General features: G+C 36.2%; 3 protein-coding genes across 4 annotated transcripts; 2 read left to right on the top strand and 1 right to left on the bottom strand.

Annotated features, from left to right (window-relative positions):
- Positions 1–52: 52 nt before the first annotated feature.
- Positions 53–5256, top strand: LOC129807827 (uncharacterized). The gene is made up of 4 exons (XM_055857356.1): positions 53–244; positions 334–514; positions 586–798; positions 4799–5256. The coding sequence occupies exons 1-4, from the start codon at positions 137–139 to the stop codon at positions 5014–5016; spliced, it is 720 nt and encodes a 239-aa protein (XP_055713331.1). The 5' UTR covers positions 53–136; the 3' UTR covers positions 5017–5256.
- LOC129807813 (protein phosphatase methylesterase 1) lies at positions 4767–9192 on the bottom strand. Of its 2 annotated transcripts, XM_055857329.1 has the most exons (4): positions 9023–9174; positions 8405–8959; positions 5258–5822; positions 4767–5164 (listed from the first exon to the last, which is right to left on the bottom strand). In XM_055857329.1, the coding sequence occupies exons 1-3, from the start codon at positions 9094–9096 to the stop codon at positions 5267–5269; spliced, it is 1185 nt and encodes a 394-aa protein (XP_055713304.1). In that variant the 5' UTR covers positions 9097–9174; the 3' UTR covers positions 4767–5164; positions 5258–5266. The 2 variants fall into 2 exon arrangements, with proteins under 2 accessions (XP_055713304.1, XP_055713295.1); XM_055857320.1 differs by lacking the exon at positions 4767–5164 and having other exon boundaries at positions 5219–5822; positions 9023–9192.
- A 58-nt stretch (positions 9193–9250) lies between these two features.
- LOC129807806 (larval cuticle protein LCP-17) lies at positions 9251–11021 on the top strand. The gene is made up of 3 exons (XM_055857306.1): positions 9251–9643; positions 9797–10207; positions 10747–11021. Exons 1-3 carry the CDS (start codon positions 9626–9628, stop codon positions 10930–10932), a joined length of 615 nt encoding a protein of 204 aa, XP_055713281.1. The 5' UTR covers positions 9251–9625; the 3' UTR covers positions 10933–11021.
- Positions 11022–18073: the final 7052 nt, after the last annotated feature.

The following is an 18073-nucleotide window of genomic DNA, read 5'->3' as shown; positions in this document are numbered from 1 at the left end:
ACGGGCTTTTCGATTTCTCTCCTCCTTAGCGCAATAGAGACATTATCTTTTCAGTCACTGTGTCACCATCGGCCATTGGAGAAGTGATTTTTTTTCACAGGGAATAAATTGTGGGTGTAAGAGAAAGTTTGCCAAAATGGATATTTTCTTGACAGTCGGCAAATACATTATGATGCCTATTAGATTAATTTTTTCACCGAGATATGTGAGAATAGCTGCTCTTATGATTTCTATTTATCAAGTGGTGAGTTGTCCTTTTTTGGTCTCCGGGATAAAAATCAAATTTTCGGCGTTTCAAATAAAATTATTTTATGTTATTTTCCTTCGTGGTAGATTCTGTCCCATGCAGTGCTATTTTCAATTGTCCTGGGCCTGCTTCATGCAGAACGGGTGAACAAAGTCCTGGAGGAGGATATTGCTGAAGAGAATGAAATGGCTGATAACACAGAATTGCCAGACAATGCCGAAACTGTCAATCAGATTCGCTTCAAGTCTGCCCAGGAATTGTCCTCAAGTGAGTAGTTGTTTTTTTTGTAATTTGATAGAGAATGGCTAGGATTTTATATTTCCTCTGAAATCCTTCAGTAACTTGCCTGGGGATGGTTGCCTTGACAACAATGGCCGCCATCTATCTTCTGAGCTGCCTGGCTCTACTAATTGGAACCCTCAAGAACCGTCCAAAATTAATGATACCCTGGCTAGTTCTGGATGGCATCAGTGCCCTCATCATGATACTCTTCATGACAACAGTTGATATGAACAACTACGCCCAAAAGATGGGAGGGATTGCTAACTACAGTAAGTCCTAATCCTATCACTAAGTGGCGAACCTAGTGGCTATTCCGTTCCCGAGATTATAATCAGGGGTCCTGAAAAATATTTTTCGTGAAGCAACTATAGTCATTTAAATGTTTCTATTTTTCATTTTTCGCCTTTTAAATTATTTTGAGAACACCAGAGATAAGACCACACTTGAGAGAAATCCAAAAAAGTTAAAATAACATTCCGGAAATGTTTATTTTACCCTGCATTATTGATCCGAAATCGGTGTAAATATTAGGCTTTTTAGGTGTATTATGGGTTAAAGTTACCCTCTTTCACGTTAATTTTACACTTAAAAAGGTGTAAAATTAACATTTAAAAATGTTGATATAGTTTTACACCTAAAAAGTGTTAAAGTTATGAGGAAAAAAAGTTATTCGCACCCCCGTTTTTTTTTTCTCAGTACAGTAGAGGGATTCTGTAACAGTATGACAATGTCATATGACAAATTTAAAATTTTTTATTTGATAAATCCGGAAGATCAGTGATCTCAGTAATCTTTTATGTTGTCCTGCTTCCAAATTTTACCATATAAATTTGTCGCATGACATTGTCATACTGTTACAGAATACCCCTTCAGGTAAACTTATGGTAACTGAGATTCCTTACAAGCAATCTTAGAAAGCTTTCAACTTAAGATGCTTGTAATTGGGAATAAGGGAAACTGGGCAACCTTTAAATTAGGGACCCTTGAAATAGGGCTTCTTGTCATATTTTGAAACTAGAAATGAGCCTTACCAAAATGTAATTTAACTACATAATTGATTTGAGAAGTAAAATTATATAAGATCCAGTTCAACTTAAAAATAGGAGAAAAAGGCTCCGTTTCACCAAGTGTTTCTCGATTCCAAAAATTAAAGAAATGGAACAGCGTCCCAGCTTTGCTAAGTGCTCGAACCCTCGAACACACGAGAAAGAGTTCTCCGTGAATTATCTTTTCAGATGTTTTTTGAGTGCATACCGGTTTAATACCAATTAAAATTATTTATAAATAAGAAAACCATTCCAAAATAGAAAAATGTTTATGAAAGCATTGTACAGTAGATTCTCAATCGGGCATGGGGCAAAATTTCATCCAAATTATCGAGAGATTCGGGCATCAAAGTCATTGTAAATTCCAAAGCGCTCAATTATAAAGAATCACGATTACAACGAATTTGAACAAATTTGCTTTAAAATTGGAAGTGAAAATTATCACCAACATTTTGCGCCCGATTGAAAAAGAGCCAATTGAACGAGAGTCTACTGTAGAATGTTTCGGCATAAGTAACAAGCATACAGACCATACGGACACATAAAAAAGAAATTCGAGAAAGGTCAATCATTTACGGGTATTTTACCGATTTATTGCCGACTCAATCCGATTCAATCGGGTTGGAAATTTCAGGACCTTTCAAAAAAAAATCAATATTTACGCAAATCGGTTGAAAAATGGGCGTTTTAAAATGTTTTACCTTTGACCTTCAAGAATTCGATATCGAAATGTTTTTCAATCCTAGGTAAGGTATCTATGGACGAAGTTCACCTTGACTAGTTGACTATCTTCAAAACATATTTGAGAATGATAAAAATTCTAGAAGCCGTTATCGAATTAAATTTAAAAACAAAACATAGTTTTGGAGAGGAAAGACAGGTGTTTAAGGAATATATGAAAAAAACATCTGGAAATAATTGACTTATTAAAAAATTGGAAGTATAAAAAATAAATAAAATCAATTATGAATTTGAGAATTTAAAAATTCGCCATTTTTGAGCTCAAATATTTACTACATAGCAAATAGGGTAGAGTAACCACTTATCGCCACTGTTAGGAAAAAATGAAATTAACTTTATTATAACTTTTGACCCCTTTCTAATCAGATAACTCAATTTTAACAAAGTTACTTAGATATATTGGCTCTAGATTCGTCAAAATAATAATCCTATAATTAACCGCGGGAGTACCTAAAAAACTGATTTTTATTAACAATGCAAAAATAACCACTTCATCGCCACTTTTTACCACTTTTCGCCAGTTCTGTAACCACTTCTCGCCACTCACTAGAAAAAGTTCAAACTCTATTATTTTGGGGATATTAAGCAAAGAATACATTCAGCATTTCATTTTCTTCATGAACATTTTATTATTACTCACATTAAATGATTTTTCTTCACTTTTATTTAGAAATCAAATTATTAGACTATTGCAGAAAGTAAACAAAGCAGATTTGACTACTGAGTGAATTAGTTAGCGTCGCCTATTGAAAAGCAATAGCGACAGGTGATAAAGCAATTTTAGAACATTACCACTTTCCGCCATAGTTCATTTTCACATAAAAATAATATAAAATGAAACATTAGCTAACTAAATACAAATTTTACGTATTCGCCGATTGTAATTAAATGTTCAATAGACAAATTTCAAAATCGTAAATTTTGTTCGATACAAGTTTCATGACACTTACTATATTTGGTAAGAAATATTTGATGCCATGCACTTACTTAAAATATTCCTCTAAAAAATGCAAATTTAAATTCAAAACAGATAATTAGTGTTTTTCAACTCTATAAGTAACAGTAGTAGAAATACAAATAATTTTACTGCAAATTTATTTCACAAATAATGGAAAAATTGCGATTTTAGTATAGGGGAAGTGCTTATAATTTTGGACAGTCTGCATATAAGCATCGATATCCTAAGTTTGAAGTGCCATATTTTCAATACTAATTGACTTTTCTTGTTACTCTCTTTTCAGAAGGATTGTTTAGAAACTTGGCAAGCTATTTATCATCTCATTTTTACTAAAATTAGTTTTAATACGTTTAAAAATGAATTGATATGTAGAGGTGAATTTGACTCTTATTTTGGACAACTTGGTTATTAATTTTTACAACTTGTCTGTAAATTCGGACAGATAATCCGCCTCAACAGGATGCCCATTGTTCTTCATTTTATGAACCAATCTTACCAAGTCCTCTTCCTGGTCATGTAAGGGAAACGCGGAATGTCACAAGAAGCCCAGAAACTTTCCATATCATTCATTAAAGTGAGTTGACTTCGGTACTCCAAGTACGTGCGGATTCGCTCATTCCCTGCCCTTTCCGGGAGCCTTTCAAGGCATATCTCACTGCATCTCTTTCGTAGAGATGATGCTCCTTCATTTCTCCAGGCATTTGTTCAACCTAGTCATCACAAAAGCTAAAACTTCACGAAATTTCGTGAGAAAAACACCTGTCCAAAATAAGAATCATCACCTCACTGGTGAATGCCTTAAAAAATTTCCCATTTTTCACACGAAAAATATAATTCACAAGGCAAATCTCACTTCAGGTCAAATGTACAAATCATCAGTAACGTGATTCAACACAATATTCAATGAGTATTCAATAATATCACTCAAAAACAGCGAACAAACTTTGTTAGTACTTCACCAAAACTAAATAAGACTGAAGTAAGCCACGAAGTTCTGTCATATTTCTCGTAAGCAATTGCTCACACTGAATTTTCAACAAAGCAATTTCAACTCAAATCATATTCAAATTTTAACGTATTTAGTGTTAAAATATTCCAAAAAGAACAAATATTTAGATAGAATTCATTATTCATCAAATATTGGAATAAAAATCCATCATTTTAATCAATTTATTTTTAGTGTCCAATGTTATCCTCAAAGTGTCCAAAATAAGAAACTGGACAAAATTAGAAGCATTTCCCCTAAGTGGCGAGAAATGGTGAAACCACCCTAGCTAAAAACTTGCAAAAAATATTTTAGATTCCTTCAACCTTCTACTTTACAATTATGTACAGACATAAGAAAAAAAATAACTTTAGGTAGTCAGGAAGAATTATTTTCTTTATGGGACACCGGTGTTCCAATTGTCCTTAAAGGGTTAATCCTCAATACGGGTCACTCCTACGTTCGCCACTGTTTTTCTCTTGCAATTTTGTAAAAAAAAAATGGTTCTAAACTAAAACCTTTTATTATTTTTTCCTTAGTGTTTACATGTCTTGTAGTAGTCGCAGCCAATACATTTATTTGGGTAATGGTCCGTCTGAACTACATGTTTGTTACGCGTGCCAATAAGCTTGAGGATCAACTTGTAGAGACTGCAACGGTTAAATTGCCCTTCCAGGCAAAGAAGGAGAATGTGTACTTGGGAACTGGTGGCTACAAACACCTCATCTCTGATTATCTCACTGAGAAACCCAATTAATCTGACACTATTATCAATAGTTACAAAATATTTCCCATACAACAGATAATTCCCCCAAATATTTGTACCCCAGAAGCATGACAAAAAAAAATCTCACAATGAACTATTGGAAGATCTTCCAAAAATAATTAATATTCTCCCCCTGTTTCTGTGTCCTCCAAAAAAAAGAAGAGCAAGCAGCCGAAAATTGATGTGATTGATGTGATGGATTAAATAAAATTTAATTCGAATTGAAACTTACACAGTATTTTCAGCATGCCGGCATATGACGCACAAAGTCTCCACAGGCCTGGGCAAATTCATTGCGTATCATGTAGGAAGCAATCACTTCAGCAACTTCTCCTGGGCGATCTTCATGGACAGCATGTCCACATCTAGCCAACACCTGCATCTGGAACTTACCCTGCATCTGACCAACAGTCAGCGTCCGGTCCAATCCATCAATACTGGCCAGAAGGAGAAGCTTGGCCACTGGTAAATCTAGAAACTTCTGACTCAGACCCTCAAACCATCCTGTCCAGAATTTTTCTGACTTGGACAAATCTATCCTCCAAATATACTTTTTAGCATTCAGCAAATCTGGCTGGGGTTGCTTGAATACAGGCTCTGGAGTTTCCTGAACTTCCGACTCTGGATCTTCAGCAATAGTCAGAGGATTTGTGAAAGTCCGTGTGGCCGGCTGGGGTTCACTGGATTCGGGCAGGGGAAGTTCATTTGTTGCCAACTTATTTGTTTCGCTGTTTAGTATTTGTCCTGGCATGGAGACCTTAGCCGACTCGAGATTCCTTATCTGTCCACTTCGAACGCTGTGAAAAAAAGCCAGTGATAAGCCTAGATCAGCTTATAAAGGTGTGATTCCTTCGTTGCAAAATCGGATTGTGGCAAACTCGAACGATATTTATACATAAAATTGTATGAGAAATGCATAAAAGTATCTGAAAATTTTTAAAGTCGATTATCTCGGAAACTATGCGAGATAGAGGCCTCAAACTTTACATCCATTTAGAGCCTCCTTCAGGCTTGATATGTGCAAAATTTCACTGGAAAAAAAATACGCGACCCGCGAAAATCCGCGAAAAATTTGACGCCTCGCGAAAATACGCGAAAAATTACGCGCCCCGCGAAAATTCGCGAAAAATTACGCGCCCCGCGAAAATCCGTGAAAAATTACGCGACCCGCGAAAATCCGCCAAAAATTACGCGCCCCGCGAAAATCCGCGAAAAATTACGCGACCCGCGAAATTACGTGCCCCGCGAAAATCCGCGAAAAATTACGCGACCCGCGAAAATCCGCGAAAAAATTCGCGCCTCGCGAAGATCCGCGAAAGACATCGCGGATCGTGAATTATATATGCCACCTTACAAATCTTCGAATATAGAGAGAAAGGGAGAGTGAGACAGTGCTATATATAGGGGAAATGCTCATAATTTTGTCCAGTTTCTTATTTTGGACACTTTGAGGATAACATTGTCCACTAAAAATAAATCGATTAAAATGATGGATTTTTATACCAAAATTTGATGAATAATCAATTCTATCTAAATATTTGTTCTTTTTGGAAGATTTTAATACTAAATACGTTAAATTTTGAATATGATTTGAGTTGAAATTGCTTTGTTGAAAATTCAGTGTGAGCAATTGCTTACACAGACAGAACTTCGACACAGAAACTTCGTGTTTACTTATGAGAAACTACTCGTGTTTACTTAGAGAACTTCGTGTTTACTTATGTCTTATTAGCTGTGGTGAAGTACACACAGAAAAATGAAAAATTCTTAAACAGAAACACCCAGGAATTTAACCCATTAATTCTAAATCCTTTGATCATTTAGTTTTAGTTGCAAATCTGTAGACATTTTTCATTTTCCAGCTAATGCTGAACTTAAGTTCCCGATCTCTTAATTTGAAAGAGCTAGGGATTCTAGCTCATTTCTTTCGCTCAGAGCTTCTAAACTTAAACGCCTCGGGGATTCACGTCCAATTTAAGTTCCCAGGATCTTATATATTCTTAAATTTAGAGTCAAAATTTTTCTGTGTGTACTAACAATGTTTCCTCGCTTTTCTTGAGTGATATTATTGATTATTCATTGAATGTTGTGTTGATTCACGTTACTGATGATTTGTACATTTGACCTGAAGTGAGATTTGCCTTGTGAATTATATTTTTCGTGTGAAAAATGGGAAATTTTTTAAGACATTCACCAGTGAGGTGATAATTCTTATTTTGGACAGGTGTTTTTCTCACGAAATTTCGTGAAGTTTTAGCTTTTGTGATGACTAGGTTGGACAAATGCCTGGAGAAACAAAGGAGCATCATCTCTACGAAAGAGATGTAGCGAGAAATGCCCTGAAAGGCTCCCGGAAAGGTCAGGGAATGAGCGAATCCGCACGTAGGTACTTGGAGTATCGAAGCCAACTCACTTTAATGAATGATATGGAAAGTTTCCGGGCTTCTGTGACATTCTACGTTTCCCTTACATGAACAGGAAGAGGACTTGGTAAGATTGGTTCATCAAATGAAGAACAATGGGCATCATATTGAGGCGGATTAGCTGTCCAAATTTACAGCCAAGTTGGCCAAATTAATAAAAAAGTTGTCCAAAATAAGAGCCAAAGTCACCTCTACATATCAATTCATTTTTAAACGTATTAAAACTAATTTTTATAAAAAATAAGACGATAAATGGCTTGCTAAGTTTCTAAACAACCCTTCTGAAAAGAGAGTAAAAAGAAATGTCAATTAGTATAGAAAATATCGCACTTCAAACTTGGAACTTCGATGCTTATAAGCAGACTGTCCAAAATTATGAGCCCTTACCCTATATATGGGGAAAGCTTGTTCGACGCCGCTTCTACCGCTTTTTTTCCTGCCTGACGCTAATAGCAAATTTTCGTAAAATTAAAATCTTCAAAATGAAATATCTTGAGAACCGCTAGACGAATGTCCTTAAATTTTTTTTTAAATTGGTCTAAATTTTCTGGGCTACAACATAAACATTAAAAAAATCAAAATTGCATAATAGGATTTCGAGATAAACAACAAAACGTGATTTTTAACCGGTTTAGAACCGGTTTTTCAAAAAACTAATAGGACAGAAATCGTCGTACGCGCGCGTAGATATATTAAAAAAAAATTTATGAAGATATCTCTATCCAATCCAGAGATATTGCGTACTACGGACGGCCGGACGGCAGCCGGACCCGAAATTGCCGGCTTATGATTTTCGGCATCAGGGATGTTCAAAACATAATACCCTGTGAATTTCAGCTCGATCGGAGCACTTTCAGAAAATCCGAGGATTACAATAGGTGTGATTAGAAGGAATCACACCTAATACAATTTGAGGCTTATTCACTCAGAATTCAGCTAGAAACTATCGATATCACCTCCATTCTATCGCCTGTGGGATGCTCTTAAAATAGCTCGGTCGTGACCTCAAGAAACTCTGCATACTCGCCAGAGCCTCCATTGCTGTCCCCTCAACCACATCAATAACCGTCAGACCAATTAGATTTGACACGAGATTCAGGTGCACCAGATGAGCAGCAATGGCACCACCCATAGAGTGTCCAACGAGAATTATCGGAGGATTACCCTCGGGATACATTGTTGAAATAACTTTGGCCACATCGGTGGCCAATGTTGTGGCTGAGAGATCCCAATCATCTGTCGTCTCTGTCTCACCATGCCCACGAAGATCCACCGCCAGGCACTGACAGTGGATCATTGAGGTGATTTCCGTGGAGAAAAGGGCCCAAGTTAGAGCTGAAAATCCTCCTCCATGGAGTAGCACAATCAGTGGTCCCTTCTCCACAGGCTCAGCCGATTTATACACACAGAAGGTATTATCTTCCACAGACACCATCTGACGCTCCTTAAAGTACTCATGCCACTCCTTCGGGGTGTAATCCTTCTGAAACATACGCCGGGAACTTCCATCCCTATACCACAAAACAAAATTTTGTCATCTCCTTTTCCAAGCTTATTTCCCACAAACAACTTACATTCTCGACACCTTTGGGACTGATGGTATTGGTGGAAGACGTGACTTCATGATTGACTTCTGTAGATTAGACATTATTCTTGGGAAAAGCACAAAATATCACCACAAACAATTTTTTAATCTTTTTCCCATTGATCTGACACATAACCTCTCTTTTTTTTTGCAAATTCCGCCTCATGCGCCCCCAGGCGGGAAATCATTGAAATAAAATACGAATTTCGAGCGGGATTTTGATTCGTCAACGGTCGTATCACACTTTCACTTTTCTGTGCAGCAATTAAAAAATCTCATGCCATGGTGATGGACCGTGAAGTCACAAATCCCACCTGCCTGATTCACCTTGAGAAGTGGCTGAAAAACCAGACGAGTCTACTGGTGAGGTGTTCAGTATCTCGTGAACTGTTGTATGAATCACTTGTGCCTTTGAGAATTTTTGGGAAGAAGAGACTCTCAAGAAATAAATTTATATTCAGACAAGTTTTTCAACCACGAGCTCAAGAAAGAGAACACTCCTCTCAAGCCACTGGTATTACTTCTCTAATAACACTAGTAGGGTGTGCTGAAAGTGAAAACGAATTATTGGTGCACGAAAGACACGAAAAATATGAGGAATTTAATTTTGGTAAGTGATTTTAATGGCGCATTTGCAGAGATTGCACCAAGATATTTGCCTTAAATATAAGGTCAATATAGTGATGTAACACTGCATGATGTCATTTTTGCGCTGTAATTTCGAGATTTATGCTGAATTTCCTGTTTTCCTCCAACTCTGCAGTTGTTTGTGGTGACAATTGGCGCGTGTTTCGCAGACGTCTCTCACGTCATCTCCCAAGATCCCTACTCTGCTCCCCTGGAATATCATTCCACCACAACTACATCTACTCCCCCACCACCTCCAAAACCCTATGTTTTTGCCTATACAGCCGGAAGATTTCCTGGACATGTCGATCGCACGCATAGCGAAGTATCTGATGGCAGTGGAACCGTTCGTGGTGCATTCTCTTATGTCGATCCTAGGCATCAGGTACGTACGGTGGAATACGTAGCAGATCAATATGGATTCCATCCAATCCTGAGCCATGAACCTCAAGGACCCGTTGAGACAGAGGCTGTTCAGAAGGCTGCTGAAAGGCACTTTAGTCTCTACGGCAGAATTGCCCAGGCACATGCTAACCACGATCCTAATGTAAGTATTTCTTACATTTCTTACACTGAAAAAAAAAAATCGGGCGTTCGATTAACTTTTTTTCCTCACAACTGTAACACTTTTTAGATGTAAAAATATATCAAAAATTTTTAATGTTAATTTTTGCACCTTTTTAAGGGTAAAATTAACATGAAAAAGGGTAACTTTAACCCCTAATACACCTAAAAAGCATAATATTTACACCGATTTCGGATCAATACTGCAGGGTAAAATTAACATTTCCGGCATGGTATTTTAACTTTTTCGGATTTCTCTCAGTGTAGGAATGTCTCCTTGAAGATGTTCAAATGCAAATGTATAAATAGGCGAATGGGGCAAATGAATTATCCGATGCATTGTTCAAAATTTCTATTAACTACGCAAAATTCTTGAAAAACTTCCTACATCTTCTTTTGAGAGCTTCTCTGAATCGAACTGATGAAGTAATTCTTCTTACAAAATGTATTCAACATTGGCTTGGCATTTGGAGCATTTCATTCCACGAGTTTACTTTCAATTATTATTTTTTTTTATTCTAGCTCCATGTGGTAGCCTATCCAAGAGAAAGCGTTGCTGTGGCTCATGCCAAGGAAAAGCATCTTTCTCTTTATGAGAAAATTGCAGCTGAACATGCAAGGATTGGAGCTGAACAGGAAGCTCAAAGACTCGCCTTCGAAGCCACTTCAGTGCCAAATGACATTGAGGAGCATCATCAGCTCCACTAATAGCCATTAGGGATTAGGCCCTACTTTTAAAAACGATAATGCCTGTTTTGCTACAGTTTTCCTTTATTAAAAACCTTTGTAATTAGAAATGATTAAGTTTATGATTTTGGAAAATTATATTTCTACGTTGTGAGTTTGCAACTGCGATTCGAAGCTGACTTGGGAATGGAATGGGGCAAGGACACAACTAAGATTTTATTAAAAAAGAATGAGCCAAATTTTAAATCATCAGGGAAAAAATTTGAAGGATTATTTCTCATTTTTCAACCGTAAAGAACCAAGAGGTTTTCAAAAAAAAGGAATAATCTAATTTTAACCCCTTCTATAAATTTAAGACACTTGAAAAATCAATAAAACCCTTTAGGCGCTTAAATCTTAAATAATCACTTATACAGGTTTCAGACTTAAAGCTTGGTCATTTGGCTTAATTCCTCTAATTTAAGATTCCTTATCAGGCATGTTTTAAGGGCAAATGATCCATTAGAATTTGAAAAATCAGTAAAAATGCTTCTTATTTAGATTTTAAAGACCTTCAGGAACTGGACTAAACCTCCAGACTGAAGCCAATATTAGAAACTGTTATTTGAGAAAATTATACTTTTTGGGCTTTTTGGTTTTGATCCATTTCACACCGATTTTGACAATTTTAAATCTGTGTAAAAAAGAAATGCATGTAAACCAAAAAATGTTATTAGACTTTACCAGAAAAATAGGAATAAATCCTTAATCCTTAATCCGATATTGATGACATAAAATGGTTGGGATACCTTATAAACCGCTTTCATAAGATTTTCTGAGAATAAAAGTAGTTTTATTTATTTACATTTGTTTTTTGAGTAAAGGGATCATAAGTAAGTTCAATTTAGGAAATTTTCTCAAATTTCAAAATTTCAAATTTAACTCTTTCCGAACCGCAGCATATGCTGCAAGCCAATTTCATAATTTTTTAAACAAAAATATCAGGAATTAATTGAGGTCCTACAAAAAATATCTTACATTTGGATATCTTTATAGTTTTTAATCAACGACAAGAATAGGGTTTTTATCAGTTCTGAATAATTAAAAATCATTGTTTTTCACAGAATATTCATATGCTGCTTTGGGTACTCAGAGTCCCAAAAGATACCAAAGAGTTAAGAAATTTCGAATTTCCAAAAATGACCTGGTCTTATATTTTCTAAATTATATTTTAAACCCAATATTTATGAACCTGTCTTAATTCATAAGCTAAAAGCTTGCTAAAGTCAATTAAAAAGAATTATCTAAAGAAAATCTAAGGGAATTAATGAGAAATTGTATGAAAATGCTATTTTAGAACCTCAAAAGTTTTTTTCTACAAAAATTCAATAATAAATCGATTTTGATTATTTTAGGCAAATGTAGAAAGTTTAATAGATTCTCTCTAAAAGCTCTTCTAAGATAATTTTACTGCTCAAACTCCACAGAGAAAGCAGTATATAACTTCTCGATTTTGAGTTTATATGTATATCAACTCCTTACTCCCCAAGGGATCGTATTTTGGTAGAATTTTGGAAATCTGAAGTTTCGAGTTTTTTTTTTTGACGTCGTCGTCACGCTGTTTATCCGTCTGATCCATCGAGCTATCGCTAGCTCTAGAGGCCAAACGGTTAGAGATAGCGTCTTGGAACCTTTAGAGGACTTCCCTCATAAATGACTCACATCCCCCTCATTTTCCCCACCCCTCTCCTTTCCTACGAAAACCATATTTTTCGGGATTGCTTGAAAACGCGTCGTGCATTTTCTTTTCTAATTTTTGGATAAGTTTTAGGTTGTCCAGACTCACATTTGGTTCATAAACGAAAATACCGTTGAATCATTTCTAACGAGTTTTCAAACTCGATAGTCATAAAGCCTTTTAGAGAGGGTATTTCTTAATTAATTGGTATGATATTTAAGCTTATTGGAAAGGCCTTGGAATTTCCGATAAAACTTCACCGGTTACAATCGGTTCTGAACCGGTAATGAACCGATTCATTACCGATAACTAATTTTTATTCGAAATTCAAATTTATATTACTCTTAAAACTATTTTGATGGCATTTTTCAGTGATTTATGAATCGGTTTAAATCGGTTAAGAACCGGTAAACAATAAATGATGCTAGAGTACTTTTGAGTTATAATAGCTAAGCCACGAGTTCGAGCACTTCGCATTCGTAAATCCTGGGACGTTTTGCCACCCCTTTTTTAAAGAACAGTTGATCAAAAGCTTCCACAAACTCTTCCACAAAAAATCTATTTAAAGTATTTTAATATTAGATTTTGTGCAATTTTTAAAAAAAAATCACCATAAACTCATTTTTAATCCAAATTGAATGATCTTGGGCTTTTCAGAAACCTCATAAGACTCAATAAGATCTTACAAGTCAGACCGTAAAGGCCCTTTTTTGGGTTAAAATGTCGAACAAAATTCTAAAGATCTAACGGTTCTTCTAGGTCTAAAGGTTCTTCTAAAGGTTTGAACTATGTAGGCGTTCCTATCATAATCCTTGGCTATAATTTTCATAAAATAATTAAAGAATGAAAACAGAAAACACAAAGTTCTCTTTAGAAGATGTTGATTTAACCTGGAATTTATTAAAACGGCGCTTTATATTTTACATGCCACATTTTTAAAATGAAAATTCTGGAATTTCGCTATGGATTTTTCTTTTGTCAAAGCTCGGCTTTAGTAATTGTAAGAAGCCTCCCCGTCGTCAGAATTTATAATACGATGATTATTTTGTCTTCGAGAGGAACCTCTGGATGGTGGCCCTGACATCCAGTTGCCTCCATCATAGTCATCCATAGGTCTTCGGTTTCCGCGTCTCCTACGCCCATTATTTCCTTGCATATTCCCATGGCCACCGTCTCTGCAACCACGTGAGTTGTTGCTTCCCCGACACCTCCTTTTCATCTGTTGCCGTCCACGAGGTCCTCCGCCTGCACTCTGATTTCCAGCGCCAGGTGGTGGTGGAAATCCTCCAGGTTGTCTACCAAATGGTGGAGATGCAGCACCACCAGCTGCACTGCCAGATGATCCCATATCGGGAAAGGTTTGATAATCAGCAGATGCCTCATCTCCAACTTCTGTCCCGGGAAAAATTATTCTTCAGCGATATCCTCTCTAAAATTTTTACAAGAGCTTACCAGTGCTGAATGGTCGAATTGCGGATGCTCTCTTCTTTCGCGATAGAGCACTGGTTACTTCTGGTGGTATGTCCGGCGATGCATCAGATCTTATGTTAACCAGAGTTTTTGTTCCTCCAGCAACATCCACAGTTAATTGAATTTGACCATCAGCTATTGAGAGAATTTCACTTAGCACAATAACACAAACAAGAACCACTGTCCACTTCATGATTACAATTGATAACAAAATCATTTCACGAAAATATTTATAGTAAGAATAATTGAAAATTAATAGTGATTCATTAAAAAATGTCCATTAGTTTCTCATCAGTTTTTGTGAATTTAATTGTCTGTTTTGAAGTGCTTTTATTATCAACGCCAGTGCTTTGTACCATATTTAGCCATCAAATTAATAAGCTATTGATGCTGAGGATCTAATTTATTTGCAGCATAAAAACCAGAAATGTGCTGGAGTTCGTTAAATCCCAATTTATTTTGAAACAAATTTTTATCGCGGATATTAAGCTGTCTACACATTAGACAAATTATTGAAATAATAGCATTTCAAAGTGACATTAAAAATATTGAATACTCAATATTGAAGCGAATATTGAAACCAATATTTCAATAATTGCTTACACACTGAACAAATTGACTTCAATATTAAAACTGCATTATTAAAAACACCAGTCTAGTCAGGGATTCACAGATCTTCTGGGATTTTCTTGTAGATTATGTGAAGAACACCCAAAAATACCCAAGTTGGTCAGAAGATTTCTCCAGTTTCCTCCAGAAAATCCCAGATCTTCTGGGATTTTCTTGTTCATTATGACCAAAACACTTCAGATACCTTCTGTGGTCAGAGGATTCCTGGAGCTTCCTCCAAGAAATCCCAGATCTTCTGGGATTTTTTTGAATATTATGTCAAAAACTAGTCAGATACGTTTGGTGGTCAGAGGATTCCTGGAGCTTCCTCCAAGAAATCCCAGATCTTCTGGGATTCTCTTGTATATTATGCCCAAAACACTTCAGATACATTGTGGTCAGAGGATTTCTGGAGCTTCCTCCAAAAATCCCATATCTTCTGGGATTTTCTTGTATATTATGTCAAAAACCAATCAGATACGTTCGGTGGTCAGAGGATCCCTGCAGCTTCCTCTAAAAAATCCCAGATCTTCTGGGATTTTCTTGTATAACATATCAAAAACCAGTCAGATACGTTTGGTGGTCAGAGGATTCATGGAGCTTCCTCCAGAAAATCCCATATTTTCTGGGATTTTCTCGCATATTATGTCAAAAATACTTCAGATTGGAAACAAAAGCCAAATAGAATTAATAACTTGAATTCTCACAGACTTTCAGGAGCATGCTTCGTATCATACTGCAGGAGAGTTTACGCGAGCAAAAGGACTGGATGGCCACAACCACAAGCCTTCGTTCCCTCTGTAGGATTCCAATTGGTATCATAAAATTATACTTATATGAAGTGTTTTTGACATAATATACAAGAAAATCCCAGAAGATCTGGGATTTCTTGGAGGAAGCTCCAGGAATCCTTTGACCACCGAACGTATCTGATTGGTTTTTGACATAATATACAAGAAAATCCCAGAAGATATGGGATTTTTGGAGGAAGCTCCAGAAATCCTCTGATCACAATGTATCTGAAGTGTTTTGGGCATAATACAAGAGAATCCCAGAGAATCTGGGACTTCCTCCTCTGGGAATCTCAGAAGTTCCGAGATTTTCTTGAGGAAGCAGGTGATTAGTGCTGACCAAGTTGGGTTCTTGAGGAGATTGAACAAAATATATAACCAAATTCCAAGAATCTGGGATTTTCTGAAGGAAGCAGGAGAGATATGTCTTGACTTGGGTTTTGGTCTTGGATGTGTTTTAATTCATGAACAAGGAAAATCCTGCAGTTCTGTGATGTTCTGAGGGAAGAAGATTCCTGGCCATTAAAAAATATTGAAGGAAAAATCAATTTGATATTTAGAATTTCTTTGAAATTTTTTATTGACATCACTTGGCCTAGTTTGTAGCCAATCAAAATAATGAAATAAAATATTAAATAAAATGTTCCATATTGAAACAAAATTTCAATATTTGCCTACACACTACTGGACAATTTTCTTCAATATTGAAACATTTATGTCAATAAATCTTTGCAATGTGGATGCAATTCTTGTCAATATTTGACATTGAAAAGAAATATTTCAATAAATTATGTCTAATCGTCTAATGCCCTAGACACACTTACGACTAAAGTCCAGAGACGACTAAGCTAGTTCATAGCCAAGCCAGTTTCTGACACACTACAAATGAGGCTGAGCTTTCACTGGTATCCACAAAACATAACTTTCCTGGGTTTTTATGCAGATATTTCTATTGAAATGCACTAATACTCCTCTGAAAATGATACTATTTGTAATATCATGTCTCAGTATACGTCCAATAATTATTGTTAATTACAATTATTTGTGAGGTGGAAGCTAACTCGCGACTTAAGCCAATTTTGGCTATTCTAGTGAATAATTCTTGTTGTTATGTGTGAATTGTGAAGTAAATTTACAAGTACTTTCATTTTCAAAGGACTACTAGTGCATTTCAGTAGAAGTATCTGCATAAAAAATCCACAAAAGTTATGTTTTATGAGTGCCAGAAAATGTTAAGCCTCGTTTGTAGTGTGTCAGAAACTGACTTGGCTATGAACGAGCTTAGTCATCTCTGGACTTTAGTCGTAAGTGTGTCCAGGACATAATGTATAGCCAGCTTAGGCGAAACATTTTTCATCAACATATGTTTCAAATACATTGCATCCCATCAACTCATCGATCCTCATCGAAAATTTTGTCGGTATTACACCGATTTTTCGATTTAATTTTACTGTACTTTTACGGGTTTCTCGATGAACTGTTGACAAGAAATGCGAAGTGCGTGTGAAAACCGCGAGAGGCGTTAGTTGCTCTTGACATTTCGAGTTGAAAAGGTGCATTCTGTGTTGCTCCGTGTTTTCCACTAATTTTCATGGTAAGTTTTCCATTTTCATTCAAATAAACTAGTGGAATATGTTAGCCAAAGATTCTAGATGTGTTACATAAAGCTGTTTTTATTGTGTAGTTGTTTTCTTCCTCAATTTCGCGAGAAAAAAATACTTTGTGCAATTTTCGAGTGCTCGCCATCTTTAATTTTTCACTTGTCAATTTATTTTCTCGTGAATTTCACGATAATTCTGTGATTTAATAATTCCCTAATGCATTATTTATATAAATAGAGTTATTGTGTATTCATCTAGACAAGTTTTAGACATTTTTTTTCCTAATTTATATTTAATTTAGGACATTTTGTACACTTCCAGAAAATCATCAAAGCCCGGAAAAAAGGTGGAAGGTGTTTCCAGGAGGATCTTATCTGTCACTTCAAGGGACTCACGGAGCAAGCCCCATCTCAACTTTGAGATTTCAGGACAGAACATCATCTCCAGGACAGAATTTCGCTAAACACACAACACACATTCACACATGTAGACATTGTGTCATTAATAAATCAATTTTAAATGAAATAAAGTATTTTCCTAATAATTTTGGGGGCGTGGGGAGTGAAATATATGTGTAGACAGGCTACTAAAAGTCTCAGCAGATTTTCAGACGTCGTGTCTGCCTTTAATCGCAAGAGACAGACGCATAAAATCTGCAGACATATCTGCCGACTTTTAGAACAGCGTCGTGTTGCACTTCGAGAACAAACGTCGGCAGATAATATGAGGACGGTCGGCATATTATCTGCCGACGCGCCGATTAAATCTGCCGATTTCGTGACGAAATCAGCAGACTATTTTTGATGGGATGTTTCACGCAACTGAGAAATGCTGTCAGTTTTGGCGCCTAAAATAATAGTCGACATCCTGCAATCAAATTCAATTGAAGCGAATTTATTTAGATCGATTGCGAAATTTGACCACTTTTCTGGCATCTCTTGACCGAGGAGGAAGTCACTCCAAGTTTAGCTCTC

Source organism: Phlebotomus papatasi, chromosome 1, assembly GCF_024763615.1.
Source record: "Phlebotomus papatasi isolate M1 chromosome 1, Ppap_2.1, whole genome shotgun sequence".
Classification (NCBI taxonomy): Eukaryota; Metazoa; Arthropoda; class Insecta; order Diptera; family Psychodidae; genus Phlebotomus; species Phlebotomus papatasi.
Note: the sequence above shows the minus strand (reverse complement) of the source record. Positions and strands in the feature narration are given on the sequence as shown.